The sequence below is a fragment of the Macaca fascicularis genome, chromosome 7, assembly GCF_037993035.2.
Source record: "Macaca fascicularis isolate 582-1 chromosome 7, T2T-MFA8v1.1".
NCBI lineage: Eukaryota > Metazoa > Chordata > Mammalia > Primates > Cercopithecidae > Macaca > Macaca fascicularis.
In genome coordinates, this window is record NC_088381.1 from 113,096,186 (window position 1) to 113,111,688 (window position 15,503).

The 15,503-nt window shown below is 38.1% G+C and overlaps 1 protein-coding gene across 5 annotated transcripts in view; it reads left to right on the forward strand.

The window, feature by feature from the left end:
• TOGARAM1 (TOG array regulator of axonemal microtubules 1) overlaps window positions 1-13,876 on the forward strand; it is a 115,572-nt gene extending 101,696 nt beyond the window's left edge. For 2 of the 5 annotated variants that reach the window (XM_005561164.4, XM_045396348.2), the window contains 4 exons: window positions 4,921-5,110; window positions 7,058-7,277; window positions 10,515-10,601; window positions 12,738-13,876. In XM_005561164.4, coding sequence (XP_005561221.3) covers window positions 4,921-5,110; window positions 7,058-7,277; window positions 10,515-10,601; window positions 12,738-13,003 — 763 coding nt within the window. In that variant the 3' untranslated portion in view covers window positions 13,004-13,876. The remainder of the gene's footprint in view (window positions 1-4,920; window positions 5,111-7,057; window positions 7,278-10,514; window positions 10,602-12,737) is intronic. The other 3 variants (XM_045396350.3, XR_012415758.1, XM_045396347.2) reach the window with 3 other exon arrangements.
• Window positions 13,877-15,503: the final 1,627 nt, after the last annotated feature.

Below are 15,503 nucleotides of genomic sequence, written 5' to 3' on the forward strand. Positions count from 1 at the left end.
AAAAATGGTAACTTGTATTCCTTGGATTAGCCCCACTTGGTGATGATGATGTGTCATATTTTTAATATATTACTGGGTTTAATTTACTAAAATTATTTGAGTATTTTTGTGTCTATAATCATGAGGTCTTTAGTTTTCTTGTCTTAAAATGTCTTTGGATTTGGTATTGGGATGATGCTGAATAATACCCTTGTGGTTTCTTCTTCAATACAGGTGCTATTTAGAAGTGTGTTTAATTTTCAAATATTTGGAGATTTTCTAAATATCATTTTGTTAATGATTTTAAATTTAGTTCTGCTGTGTCACTGAACATGCTCCACAGGATTCTAGTTCTTTTAAACTTCTTGAGACTTGTTTTATGGCCCAGCATGTGTTCTACATTAGTGACTATTTTATATCTACTTGGAAGAATGTACATTCTGCTCTTGTTGAATGTAATATTCTACACAATGTCAGTTAGGTTAAGTCGGTTGTTATTCAAGTGTTCTATAATCTTACTGATTTTTTTCTACTTGTTCTATCAATTGCTGAGATAGGAGTATTGACATCCCCAACGTATTGGTGGATTTATTTATACTTTCTGTTGTATCACTTTTTGCTTCATGTATTTTGATCCACTGTGATTACGTTTAAATACATTGAGGATAGTTGTGACTTTCTGATAAATTGGTCCTTTTGTCATTATGAAGTACCTCTATCTCTGGTAATATTCTTTATCTTGAAGTCTATGTTAGTAGACCATATTAGTTTTCTTTTGATAGAAGATTTGCATGGTATGTTTTTCTTTAAATTACAGTGTTATGGAGATGTAATTCGCCTACTATATAATTCTTCTATCTAAGGCATGCAATTCAATGTTTTTTAGTACAGATGGCACCCAACTTAGGATGGTTCAACTTATGATTTTTCAACTTTACAATGGTGTAAAAGCAGTATGCATGTAGTACAGTAGAAACTACTTTGAGTATTCATACAATCTGTTTTTCACTTTCAGTATAATATTCAATAAATTATTCATTATAAAATAGGCTTTGTGTTAGATTATTTGCCCCAGTATAGGATAATGTAAGTGTTCTGAACACGTTTAAGGTAGGCTAGACTAAGCTATGATGTTCAGTAGGTTAGATGTATTGAATGCATTTTTGACTTAAGATATTTTCAACATAAAATGGGTTTATCAGGATGTAACTCCATTGCAAATCAAAGAGCATCTGTATATTCAATGAGTTGTGTAGCTGTCATCATTATTTTAGAATATTTTTGTCACCTTAAAAGAAATCTCATACTTATTAGCAGTCATTCCCCATTTCTCAACAATCTTGCCTTCCCCAGCCCTAGGCAGTCTCTCTTCTGTTTCTATGGATTTGCTTATTCTGGACATTCCATATAAAGGGAATCATATGATATGTGGTCTTTTGTGACTGGCTTCTTATACTTAGATTTATGTTAAGGCTTATCCATTTTTTTTGTAATCAAAATGTCAAGGGTTCTTCCATGTTATAGCATTTATCAATACTTCATTCCTTTTTATGGGCGAATACTATTCCATTCATCCATATATGGATATAGCACACATTGTTTATCCATTATCAGTTTGGTTTTGTTGTGGACATATGTTTTCAGCCCTCTTGGATGTGTAGGAGTGGAATTGCTGGATCATATGATAACTCTATGTTTAATCGTTTGAAGAACCAGCAGAAAGTTTTTCCAAAGTGCCACCATTTTACATCTCACCAGTAGTGTAAAAGGGTTCCAGTTTTTTTACATCCTTACCAATACTTGTGATTATTTCAGTGGCTATAAACTAGTATCTCATTTGACAAACATAATATATATATATATTTTTATTTTTTTTTTTTTTGAGACAGAGTCTCGCACTGTCATCCAGGCTGGAGTACGGTGGCATGATCTCCCTGCAACCTCTGCCTCCCAGGTTCAAGCAATTCTGCCTCAGCCTCCCGAGTAGCTGGGACTACAGGCGTGTGCCATCACGCCTAGCTGATTTTTGTATTTTTAGTAGAGACAGGGTTTCACGATATTGACCAGGATGGTCTCCATCTCTTGACCTTATGATCCGCCCGCCTCAGCTTCCCAAAGTGCTGGGATTACAGGTGTGAGCCACTGGCACCCGGCCCGACAGAGATTCTTTTTGACCAAACTATAGACGTGCTTCTCTGAGTCCTGTTTTCAATTTGGCCTTGACCTTGGACTCTGTCCTTGGGCCTGCCTAACCCGTCTTAACAAGGTATCCTGCTAGCTCATCTCTCCTTCCTTTGATATGTTATCACCCTTGATATCTGATAAAGTTCCTCACCCCCTGACCTTCGATGTATGAGTCTTTGGCCTTCCTTTAGCATGCATCTTACTAGGCCAGTTTTGCAAGAAACTTCGTGCTCTTTAATGTCTCCTCTTAGTAATTTTCTATCCACTGACCCCCACCCCCAACTCTGGTTGTGGGCTATAAATCTCTCTGTCTTTACTGTAGTCAGAGTTGAGAACAGTTGTTCTCCCTTATTGTAGTAGTCATGATCCTTCTTGAATAAAGTCTTTCTTACCATTTTAACAAGTGTGAAAATAATTTTTTCCTTAATGCATTGTGGATTTTGCTTGTATTTTCTGGTCTGTCTTCTTAATTAAAAAAATATTTTATTAATTTTTAATAAAAAGAGATAGGGTCTTCCTGTGTTGCCCAGGCTGGTGTCAACTCCTGGGCTCAAGTAATCCTCCAGCCTCGGTCTTCCAAAGTGCTGGGATTATAGGTGTAGCCACCATGCTCAGCTTATTTTTTTTAAAGAGCGTTTTTCTAGACAGTATGCGACTCAGTCTTGTCTTTTTTGAGGAAGGGTCTTGCTCTGTCATCCAGGCTGGAGTGCAATGACGTGATCATGGCTCACTGCAGCCTCGACCTCCCAGGGCTCAAGTGTCCTCCCACCTTAGCCTCCCGAGTACCTAGGACTACAAGCCCATGGCACCCCTACCCTGCCACCCAGCTAATTTTTTGTATTTTTTGTACAGATGAGGTCTCAATTTGTTGCCCAGGTTGGAGTCTTGTCTTATTACCAATATAACAATTTCTGCTTTTTAATCAGGGTATTTGACCATTTAGGTTTAAAGCGGTTATTCACATGGTTGGGTTTAAGCCTCTCATTTTGATAGTGTTTTTCCATTTGTCTTATATTTTCTGTTTCTTTTTCTTCTTTTTGTGCTTGGTATAAGATTGATTGAGAGGTAGGGATGTGAGTGTGTGTGTGTGCATTTTCATATTTCATTTATCTTCTTCATTAGCTGTATCTTTTTGTTCCTTTTATAAGTGGTTGATCTAGACTTTATAATATTATAATGTACATCTTTACTGTCTCACAGTATACTTTCAAATAGTATTAGACCATGTTAAGTCTAATGTAAGAACATTACAATATACTTACATTAAGCTTACTTGCAGTGAGCCAAGATAATGCCACTGCATTCCAGCCTGGGTGACAAAGTGAGACTCTGTCTCAAAAATAAATTAAAAATTAAAAAAGTAAAATAGATAGATAGAAAGATAGAGTGAGACTCTGTATCTAAAATAGATAGACAGATTGACCAACTGACCTACCTGTCACTTTGCATCACCCTTTAGTTTCAAAAGGATGATCATCTAAATGGGAGTGTCCAATCTTTTGCATCCCTTGCCACATTGGAAGAAGAATTGTCTTGGCCACACATAAAATACACCAGCACTAATGATAGCTGGTGAGCTAAAACACACACACACACACACACACACACACACACACTCACATATACACAAAAATCTCATAATGTTTTAAGAAAATTTATGAATTTGTGTTAGGCTGCATTCAAAGCTGTCCGGGCCACATGCGACCTGCAGACCATGGGATGGACAAGCTGGATCTACCACATTGAGTTACTCCTTTATAGCTACAAAAAATATGCTACGAATACTATCATTGCCATAATAATTCCTGCTGGTCTCTAGTTTCTCATTGTCCCATGCATGTTCACACGAATACTTTGCAGGAAAGAGTTAACATAACAGGGCCTGAGACTGCTATTCTTAGTAAGGTCTGCTTAGAGAGATTGTCCATTGGTTGACATCTGGGAACTTAGGTTTTGGAAAGATTTCAACTATTCCTCATAAGAGTGGTTCACTTAATCTTCTACGGAGAATGGGTTTGAGAAGAGGTTCAAGGTAATTTATCTAGATCTCAATGGGCAAGGAACCTGTTCAGAAAAAAGTTAACATTGCAGTCCTGAGACTTTTATCCCTAAAAAAGGCTGCTTGCAAGGTTAGCTCTTTGCTGACATGGGAAACCAGGATTTCAAGAGGATTCCCAACATGCCCTAATTGATAAGATAGTTTACTGTGCCGAAATTGTTTCGGCAAACAATATGGTTTATGCTGGAGGCCTGGTTTCCTTCTGGGGTCTGGAATTTTGGTATGTCCTAGGCAGACAGTCCCTACGTTACCAGCTCCCAGTGAAAACTCTGGACATGAGGCCTCTAATAAGCTTACTTGGTAGACAGCATTTCACATATGTTGTCATAACTCATTGCTGAAGGAATTGTGTCCTGTGTGACCCTACTGGGAAAGGACTCTTTAAAAGCTTAAATCTGGTTTCATCTGGTTTTTGACTTATGCACCTTTTCCCTCTGCTTATTTTGTTTGGCATCCTTCTGCTGTAATAAATTTTAGCCATGAGTAAAACTAGAGGCTAACTCTTGTGAGTCTTCCTAGCAAATATCCAAATCCAGGGGAGATCCTGGGGACTCCCAACACAGATAGTTTGGCTATGGGTTAGGTCATTTTATGCATTTTGGAAAATGAATTCATAGTGAGATTTTAAAATTATGTTTGTATAATAGTTTTTATAGGAAAGTACAAATGAAATCACATTCACCTTTCTTTCACTTTAGAGAGGTAACTGAAGTTCGTGAAGTCACCAGAAAATCAGTCCCTCGTAATTCCTTAGAAAGTGCTGAGTACCTTAAAGTCATAACTGGTTTATTAAATGCAAAAGACTTTCGTGATCGTATTAATGGGATTAAGCAGCTTTTATCAGATACTGAAAATAATCAAGACCTTGTTGTTGGAAACATTGTGAAGGTAAGGACTTGTCAAAATTAATTTTAAGGCGGGTATGGTGGCTCATGCCTGTAATCCCAGCACTTTGGGAAGCCAAGGTAGAAGGATCTCTTGAGTCTAGGAGTTCAAAGTTCAAGTCCAGCCTGGGCAACATAGTAAGACCCTGTCTCTACAAAAAAGAAAAAAAAATTTATTTTCATTTGAAATCTATGTCAAATGAAGTTTATCAGTTTAAAAAATTGCTCTAAATCTTAGTGTTTTATATACCCTCTCACTGTATATATACAGATTACACAAATTTAAATGGAATTTAATTAATAAATTATATATTTACATATTATATGTATATTATTCTAAAGTGTTAAAATAAGCTTAGTGAAAAGAATAGATTGCCTGGGTTTTGCTAGGTTAAAAGCATACTAGAACAAGTCAAAATCCTTGAAACAAAGTAAGAAGATAGCTATTTATTAGTCTGAATCCTGCCACAAGATGATAAGCGCCTTGAAACTTCTATATTCTCAGAGCACTCAGAACCTGGCATTTAGTAAATATATGTTAAATTAATCAATACATTTTTTTTAAAGGCAAAGACAGATAAGAGACTTGATATTGCTTTAGAACAGATATTAAAACTTTCCATTATATGGGTTAGAAATCTCTGTATAGGCTGGGCGCGGTGGCTCAAGCCTGTAATCCCAGCACTTTGGGAGCCGAGACGGGCGGATCACGAGGTCAGGATATCGAGGCCATCCTGGCTAACACGGTGAAACCCCGTCTCTACTAAAAAAATACAAAAAACTAGCCGGGCGAAGTGGCGGGCGCCTGTAGTCCCAGCTACTCGGGAGGCTGAGGCAGGAGAATGGCGTAAACCCGGGAGGCGGAGCTTGCAGTGAGCTGAGATCCGGCCACTGCACTCCAGCCTCGGTGACAGAGCGAGACTCCGTCTCAAAGAAAAAAAAAAAAAAAAAAAGAAATCTCTGTATAGTGACTTATGTACTTATCTTTAGGAAGACAATAAATAAAGGGAAATATTAATTAATATTCATCGTATCAGAGCATAGATTATTTTTGCTTCATCAGAATTTAGTTCAGTTAATTCTAGTAGTAATTTATTAATTAAATTTCATTTTAAGTTTGTGTAATGTGCATTATACTTGACAAACATACCATAACTACTCTTCACTTCTCATGGTATTGTCTCAGCTTTCAGAAGAAAAGAACCATATTACCATGGCATGGGAGCCAGAAACTTGTATTTTCTGATATCTGTTGAGTAAAAATAAATCTCTTGGGAAGATTATTCTTAACATGAAAAATAATAAATAAGTATTGGAAATTACTAGTGAATAGTCTCAGCTCATAGAGTAGCTCTTTACTTACCTGACATGATTAAAGGATTGTTTAGCATTCACTTTATTATATCTTGAGTTTATTAAAGTTAAGGATTCTGAAGAGCAAGGAATTATTGTTAAAGTTACCAGGTTAAGAGATAATAATACAAATTTAACTCTGAAATTGCATCTAAAATTTTCATAATAAACCTAAACTGAAACTAGGTTAGATCTCCACAGTAAAACTTACATGTCTACTTCTAGTGTGAAAAAAGATAAAAACTTTTCTTAAGTTCTTAGAGTTAGCTAAGCTAACCTGCACCTTCCAGAAAACAAGATGTTTATCATATTTACAATTAGTCACCTGCCTACTGAGCCATATTTTTCAGCTTTTATTAGGATGTCTTTTGGGGCAATTTTTGAGGCCTTCTCCTTTCGTTACAAGAAGATTTGACACTTAGATTTAGTACCCCAATTTTTATAAAGTTACTGTTATCTAAGTTCAAGCAAAATAGGATGTTGTGTATATATTTAAACTGAGTAAAGTAGGAGAAATATTATGACATGCCAAGAGAATTATAAATACAATAGCTATAAACATTATTTTACTTTAAATGATTTACCAATTTATTTTCAGATTTTTGATGCTTTTAAATCTCGACTTCATGATTCTAATAGTAAAGTAAATCTGGTGGCTCTGGAAACAATGCACAAAATGATTCCTCTACTTAGAGACCACTTATCTCCTATAATCAACATGCTAATTCCAGCAATAGTGGATAACAATCTGAATTCCAAGAATCCAGGCATCTACGCTGCTGCTACGAATGTTGTTCAGGCACTGACTCAGCATGTAGGTAAGAAATCTTACTTCAGCACTCAAATTGACTTTCTTTTCATGTTTTCTGATTCCATCCATACTTTTTTTGTAATGCTGAAATCCTAGTTATTCAGGTTTTTAAACTTAATATTATCATAAAACTTTCTATTTTCTCAATGGTTTTAAAATTATTTTTAGTGATTAAATTCTGTTCCATTAAATTGACTTTCCCTTATCTTTGATTTTATTTCTTTTTCTGCCTCAACCTCGGTCTGCTAACAAAACTAACTCAATAATTCGGCATGAGATGATCCAGAAATAAAATAAAAATATAAAAATAAGAAAATAATAATAAATAAACTAACTCAAAATGGATCACAGATTTAAATGTACAACTTAAATGTAAAACTTTTACAAGATAACATGAGAAAATCTTAGGACTTGGTGAAAAGTTGTACATATAGCACTAAGAGCATGATCCTATAATCTCAGCCTTTTGGGAGGCCAAGGTGGGCAGATCACCTGAGGTTGGGAGTTCAAGACCAGCCTGGCCAACATGGTGAAACCGTCTCTACTAAAAATACAAAAATTAGCTGGGTGTGGTGACGCATGCCTGTAATCCCAGCTACTCTGGAAGCTGAGGCAGGAGAATTGCTTGAACCACCTCCAGGAGGTGGAGGTTGCAGTAAGCCAAGGTTGTACCACTGCACTGCAGCCTGGGCAACAGAGTGTGACTCCGTATCAAAAAATTAAATTTTTTTTTTAAAGAATAGATAAAGAGGCTGGGCGTGGTGGCTCAAGCCTGTAATCCCAGCACTTTGGGAGGCCGAGACGGGTGGATCACGAGGTCAGGAGATTGAGACCATCCTGGCTAACACAGTGAAACCCCGTCTCTACTAAAAATATGAAAAATTAGCCGGGCATGGTGGCAGGTGCCTGTAGTCCCAGCTACTAGGGAGGCTGAGGCAGGAGAATGGCATGAACCCGGGAGGCGGAGCTTGCAGTGAGCTGAGATCACGCCACTGCACTCCGGCATGGGCAACAGAGCGAGACTCTATCTCAAAAAAAAAGAAAAGAAAGATTATTTGTCATGTCCAAGTGGAATTTATCCCAGGGATGCAAAGATGGTTCAACATATGCAAATTAATGGTTCTTAAGTATTTTTTTTTTTTTTTGAGACGGAGTCTCGCTCTGTCACCCAGGCTGGAGTGCAGTGGCCGGATCTCAGCTCACTGCAAGCTCCGCCTCCCGGGTTTACGCCATTCTCCTGCCTCAGCCTCCCGAGTAGCTGGGACTACAGGCGCCCGCCATCTCGCCTGGCTAGTTTTTTGTATTTCTTAATAGAGACGGGGTTTCACCGTGTTAGCCAGGATGGTCTCGATCTCCTGACCTCGTGATCCGCCCGTCTCGGCCTCCCAAAGTGCTGGGATTACAGGCTTGAGCCACCGCGCCCGGCCTCTTAAGTATTTTTCATCAGGTTTAGTGTAATACCGTAAACCTCGAGTGACACCATCAGACCTATATGAAGTGCCACTAGTGATGCTGAAAGTGCTCCCAATAAGCAGGGGAAAGTCATGACATGATAAATTTGAATTGCTTGATATCTGAGTAGCTTGAGGTCTGCAGCTGTGGTTGCCCACCACTTCAGATAGATGACTAATCTTGTAAACAGATGACATAAATTTGCATTATTGACAAATACAATACTGTAAATGTATTTTTCTTCTCTTTCCTAATATTTTCTTTTCTCTAGCTTACTTTATTGTAAGATTGCAGTATATAATACATATAACATCCAAAATATGTGTTAATTGACAGTTTATGTTATTGGTAAGGTTTCTGATCAACAGTAAGTTATTAGTATTTCAGTTTGGGGAGTGTGAAAAGTTAAACACGAATTTTCAACTGTACAGGGGTTGGCTCCCCTAACCCCTGTGTTGTCCAAGGGTCAATTGTAGTTATTTAAGATGAAACCTTTAGGTGGAAGGTACACAGGACCTCTATATAATCTTAGTAAATTTCTGTGTTTCTATTATTATTTCACAATTAAAACTTTATTTATTTATTTATTTTTTTGAGACGGAGTCTCACTCTGTCACCCAGGCTGGAGTGCAGCGGCCAGATCTCGGCTCACTGCAACCTCCGCCTCCCGGGTTTACACCGTTCTCCTGCCTCAGCCTCCCGAGTAGCTGGGACTACACGCACCCGCCACCTCGCCCGGCTAGTTTTTTTGTATTTTTTAGTAGAGACGGGGTTTCACCGTGTTAGCCAGGATGGTCTCGATCTCCTGACCTCGTGATGCACCCGTCTCGGCCTCCCAAAGTGCTGGGATTACAGGCTTGAGCCACCGTGCCTGGCCTCACAATTAAAACTTTAAAAAAAAATTCAGTAAATGTAAAAACTGCTTCCCTTTTTCTTTTTCTTTTTTTTTCTTTTTCTTTTTCTTTTTTTTTTTTTTTTTGTTGTTGTTGTTGTTGAGACAGAGTCTCACTCTGTCACCAGGCTGGAGTGCAATGGCATGATGTCACCTCACTGCAACCTCTGATTCCCTGGTTCAAGTGATTCTCCTGCCTCAGCTTCCCCAGTAGCTGGGATTACAGGCACACGCCACCACACCCAGCTAATTTTTGTATTTTTAATAGAGACAGAGTTTCACCGTGTTGGCCAGGGTGGTCTCAAACTCCTGACCTCATGATCTTCCCAACTTGGCCTCCCAAAGTGCTGGGATTACAGGCGTGAGCCACCACACCCAGGTGCTTTTTCTGTTTTTTGATAAAACTATGCTATTATTTGAAATAAGATGCCTAGGAGATTCAGGCAGTTTTTTGTTTTTGTTTTTGTCTTTTTTTTTTTTTTTTTAATACCACATGATAGCTCCTTTAAAACTGTGTGAGGTATTTTTAGTTCTCATTTGCTTTAAGAATATTACTCTGTTAAGATTTTGTTTGGTTTGTTGGTTTTGAGAGACAGAGCGTCACTGTCACCCAGGTTGGGGTGCAGTGGTGCAATCATAGCTCAAGTCAGCCTTGGACTCCTGGGCTCAAGTGATCCTCTTACGTCAGCCTCCCAAGTAGCTGGAATTACAGGTGCTAGTGACCATGCCTGGCCTGTTAAAGTTTTATAGAAAATTTTAAATAGTGATTATGTAGATTTTTAAAGTGTTACACATTTGCATCCTAGAAATGATTATTTTTCTTTTCAATGCTATGTAATGGAAAGTAACTAGGAGCTCATTACTCTTTAAACATATGTCTTTGTGTTCTTTTTTTTTTAGACAATTACTTACTTCTACAGCCATTTTGCACAAAAGCTCAGTTTTTAAATGGAAAAGCAAAACAGGATATGACGGAAAAGCTTGCTGGTAAATACTTTGTAACAATTTCTAAAGAAATATTTTATTAACTAAGGATAAACTGATAAACGATTTCAATTTAATTTTAGGATAGCTACCAACTTAATATAACTACCCACAAAGTAGAAATAAATTGTGTAATGATCCACAAGAGAACCTTTTAAGACTTTTACCCGAAACATTTTTGTCAAAAGAATTTTATCCTTTTTTTCCAGTAAATGTTCAGTCTTCCTATTAGTGTAGCCAAATGCAGGTTCAGCCAGTCACCACTTGGAAAATTGAATAACAAGGATGAGGTACAGTGGAAGGAAAGTGACTTTATTTTCCAAAGTTAGCAGTTGGCAGGTGGTTCAGGCTCCTGCCTTAACAAAACTGCTTCAGAATTCTCAGGCAAAATGCTAGGGTTTAAGAAGGAGAAGGTTTGCATGGAGGGCATGCAGTGGGCCAGGCAGTACAGTTCTACATGATTTGTTCTTATGACTTATCTTGAGTTATTGCTCCATATGGTGAATGGGCCAGTGCTGTCTCAGGCTGGACTGGGTTGTAAATTGGCACCACAGCCTTGAAGTAATCTCCTGGTTAGGGAGAATTCTATAGGTACCTGAATTGTCTCAAGATGGAGTCTCTGGAACTTTTTTTTTTTTTTTTTTTAATTTTTGAGATGGAGTCTCGCTTTGTTGCCTAGGCTGGAGTGCAGTGGCGCAATACTGGCTAACTGCAACCTCTGCCTCCTGGGTTCAAGTGATTCTCCTGCCTCAGCCTCCTGAGTAGCTGGGGCTACAGGTGCCTGCCACCACGCCTGGCTAGTTTTTTTTTTTATTATTTTTAGTAGAGATGGGGCTTCACCATGTTGGCCAGGATGGGCTTGAACTTCTGACCTCAAGTGATCCACCCACCTCGCCCTCCCAAAGTGCTAGAATTTCAGGCATGAGCCACTGCATCCAGCCCAGTCTCTGGAACTTCTAAGCAAACATACTTAGATAGGCTAGCAATACAAAGGAGTATCTAGTAGAAAGAAGGAAAGCAAAATTTATTATTTCATTACTAAAACGTTAATACAAAGGGCCACAAAAGGAGGAGGAAAAAAACCCTTAAAAATAGGGTACTTGGTTACATTAGTAGAAATAATATGGCCGGGCGCAGTGGCTCACGTCTGTAATCCCAGCACTTTGGGAGGCTGAGGCGGGTGGATCACAAGGTCAGGAGATCGAGACCATCCTGGCTAAAACGGTGAAACCCCGTCTCTACTAAAAATACAAAAAATTAGCCGGGCAAGGAGGCGGGCGCCTGTGGTCCCAGCTACTCGGGAGGCTGAGGCAGAATGGCGTCGGCCCGGGAGGCGGAGCTTGCAGTGAGCCGAGATCGCGCCACTGCACTCCAGCCTGGGCGACATATGGAGACTCCATTTCAAAAAAAAAAAAAAAGAAATAATATGGGAAAAATAAAAATACATTAAAATCAAATTTGGTTCTTATAGAAAACTGCTATTTCAAAATCATGTTTGATAAAAGGTCCATGGGTTAAAACTGTGTACATTTCTGTTTCACTATATTTGGAAAACATCAAGATGAATTTGGGTTCATTTTCTCTCCTTACCACTTTTGCATGAACTAATTGTTCTATATGGGATTCTAATACCATACTTGAAGATCCCAATCTTTGAGAGAAAGGTTTCTTACATTGCTTCTTTTAAGAAGCCTAACTTTTGGCCGGGCGCGGTAGCTCACGCCTGTAATCCCAGCACTTTCGAGGCCGAGGCGGGTGGATTATGAGGTCAGGAGATCGAGACCATCCTGGTTAACCCGGTGAAACCCCGTCTCTACTAAATATACAAAAAAAAAATTAGCCGGGCGTGGTGGCGGGCTCCTGTTGTCCCAGCTACTTGGGAGGCTGAGGCAGGAGAATGGCGTGAACCTGGGAGGCGGAGCTTGCAGTGAGCCAAGATTGCGCCACTGCACTCCAGCCTGGGCGACAGAGTGAGACTCCATCTCAAAAAAAAAAAAAAAAAAGAAAAGAAGCCTAACTTTTTAGGACAAATGACATAAGGAAGAAGCTTAGTATATTTTAGTTGCTTTTTATTTAGCAGAGCTTGGGCTTATTTATTAAGAAAAAACCCTCACTGTTTTTTATATTTTTATGTTTCAGATATTGTTATGGAACTTTATCAAAGGAAGCCGCATGCCACAGAACAGAAAGTGTTGGTTGTTTTATGGCATCTCTTAGGAAATATGACAAATAGTGGCTCTCTGCCTGGAGCTGGAGGAAATATACGAACAGCCACAGCTAAATTATCAAAAGCACTCTTTGCACAGATGGGTCAGAATCTGTTAAATCAGGCTGCATCTCAACCACCACATATCAAAAAGAGTTTGGAGGAATTACTCGATATGACGATTTTAAATGAATTATGAATCTTTGATAAAATATTGTATGATGAACAAAAGTGTTTACATGATGACAAGTGGAACTTTCTAAAAGTTATATTATCAGTGCCTGCACTTCACATCCAGCAAATTAAGTCAATGGCTATTTTTATTTGCAGCCTATGAGTACACATCTGTCCTATATCAACCTTACCACTTATATCCATCACATAAAAACCTAAAATATATCATTCATGAATAATTCACGAAATCTGAGTCACATGGGATGAATTCAATTTTAATATTTTTGAAAAAAGTCCTGCTCATTTGCACTATTCTATAGAAACTACAATTTGTTGCCCTGTATGTACAATTAGAATTGTAATTAAAAATATACTTTTTATTATGTAATCATGTTCTGGTCTCATTTCTCAGCCTTATTTTATAAAGTGGAAGTCATTGAACTATGTTATCAGAAACTAAGTTTGTATATTATTTGTGAAAAACATGTATTTCTGAATCAGTCCACTAATATGATTGTGCAGTATTAGCTTGCTTTTGCTGCTGTGTTAATGTCATATATTAGCTTACCTTTTGGGTTTAATTATCTTACATAATTGTGAAATTTAACAAGTTATAATAAAGCATGACAACCAAAGTTTTAGAAAACATTAAACATTTTAAATGCACGTTTAAAAAAACGTGTCGAATGTAACCCCCCTATTTTTGTGTGCAAACACTAAATTTTATTTCTTTATGTTTTGACCTTCATAAAGGTGTTGTTTTGCTGCCCAGTTGTGTAATTCTCAAAAATAGTGCCAGGTCTTCTATAGCTTTTTTCAGAATTCATGGGCTTACAAGTACTGTATGCATCTTTAAAAAGAAAAGGAATGTTATCAAATAAAAGGATTTATTTCTGTAGATATGTGAGAAGTGTCCTATTTTTCCAACTTCCATACATGTTAAAATGAAAAATATATATATATATAGTAGTATTGACCTATCACTTTCACTTGATCTACTTATGATATTGACCTATCACTATTGACCTACAAATAGACTTGGGTTACATTCTAACTTTGTAGGAAATTAGCTGTGTGACCTTGGACAAAGTCACTTGCCAGGTCTGGGCCTCAGTTTCCTCATGTCTAAAATGTAAGAACTAGACTAGGTGATTTTAAAGGTCCTATCCTGTTCTAAAATTCTATGATTCTGTTCATTCTTTTTTACTTCTGAGTCACTGACCAGTTTTCTAATGTATCTGGCTGTTTTTAAAATTATGATTTAAAAAAATGTATCCTTAGCTTTTGAGAAAAAAGAAAAGGTGAGAGGGTTGCTTCTATTTTAAGCTACACTAGAAGAAAAGTAGATAATTGGCTACTTTTTCTATTTATATAAACTTTTATATAATTATATACTTTTAAAATACCTTATATTTTCTTCTAAGTGTATTTTATTGTAGTCCTCTAGTTTGGTGTATTTTATGTATAGGGCCATAGAGTAAATATTTTTGGATTTGTAAGTCCTTATTTATTTATGTATTTATTTTGAGGCGGAGTCTTGCTCTTGTCACCCAGGCTGGAGTGCAATGGCGTGATCTCGGCTCACGTCAACCTCCACCTCCCAGGTTCAGGAAATTCTCCTGCCTCATCCTCCTGAGTAGCTGGGATTACAGACGCCCGTCACCACGCCCAGCTAATTTTTGTACTTTTAGTAGAGACGGGGTTTCGCCATGTTATCCAGGCTGGTCTCCAATTCCTGACCTCAGGTGATCTGCCCACCTCAGCCTCTGAAAGTGCTGGGATTACAGGCGTGAGCCACCGTGCCTGGTCTTTTTTTTTGAAACGGAGTCTCGCTCTGAGTGCAGTGGCGCGATCTCGCCTCACTGCAAGCTCCGCCTCCCGGGTTCACGCCATTCTCCTGCCTCAGCCTCCCAAGTGGCTGGGATGATAGGCGTCCGCCACCACGCTCAGGTAATTTTTTGTATTTTCAGTGGAGACGGGGTATCACCACATTAGCCAGAATGGTCTCGATCTCCCGATCTCGTGATCCGCCCGCCTCTGCCTCCCAAAGTGGTGGGATTACAAGCGTGAGCCACCGAGCCTGGCCACCCGGCCTATTTTTTACACTTAAAAAGTGTAAAAATAAATATTCTTAGCTCAGGCCATAGAAAAATAGGCCTCTCTTAGATTCGTTTGATCTCAGTTGTAAACTCTGAAATCATCATTACATTTTGCTTCAACCCTACTTGATATGCATCATTGATACAATAGTTACAGATTTTAAGTTTTATTAATTATGACTCCTGCCTTTGTATCATTGCACTTGTGCTAGCTAAATTTGCATCAATAGTCTGTTATAGATATTGAAGGTAGATTTTAGATTTTAAAGGAAAAAGAAGACCATTACTTCATGTATAAGCCTAATTATTCCTTAGTTTGAATTTTGCATTGAAAATACAATATTCTGATCAGTCTAGGGAGAAAAATAGTACAGTAACTATAATCATTACTAATAATGTGGCAGCTTTATTTTACATAATATGTGA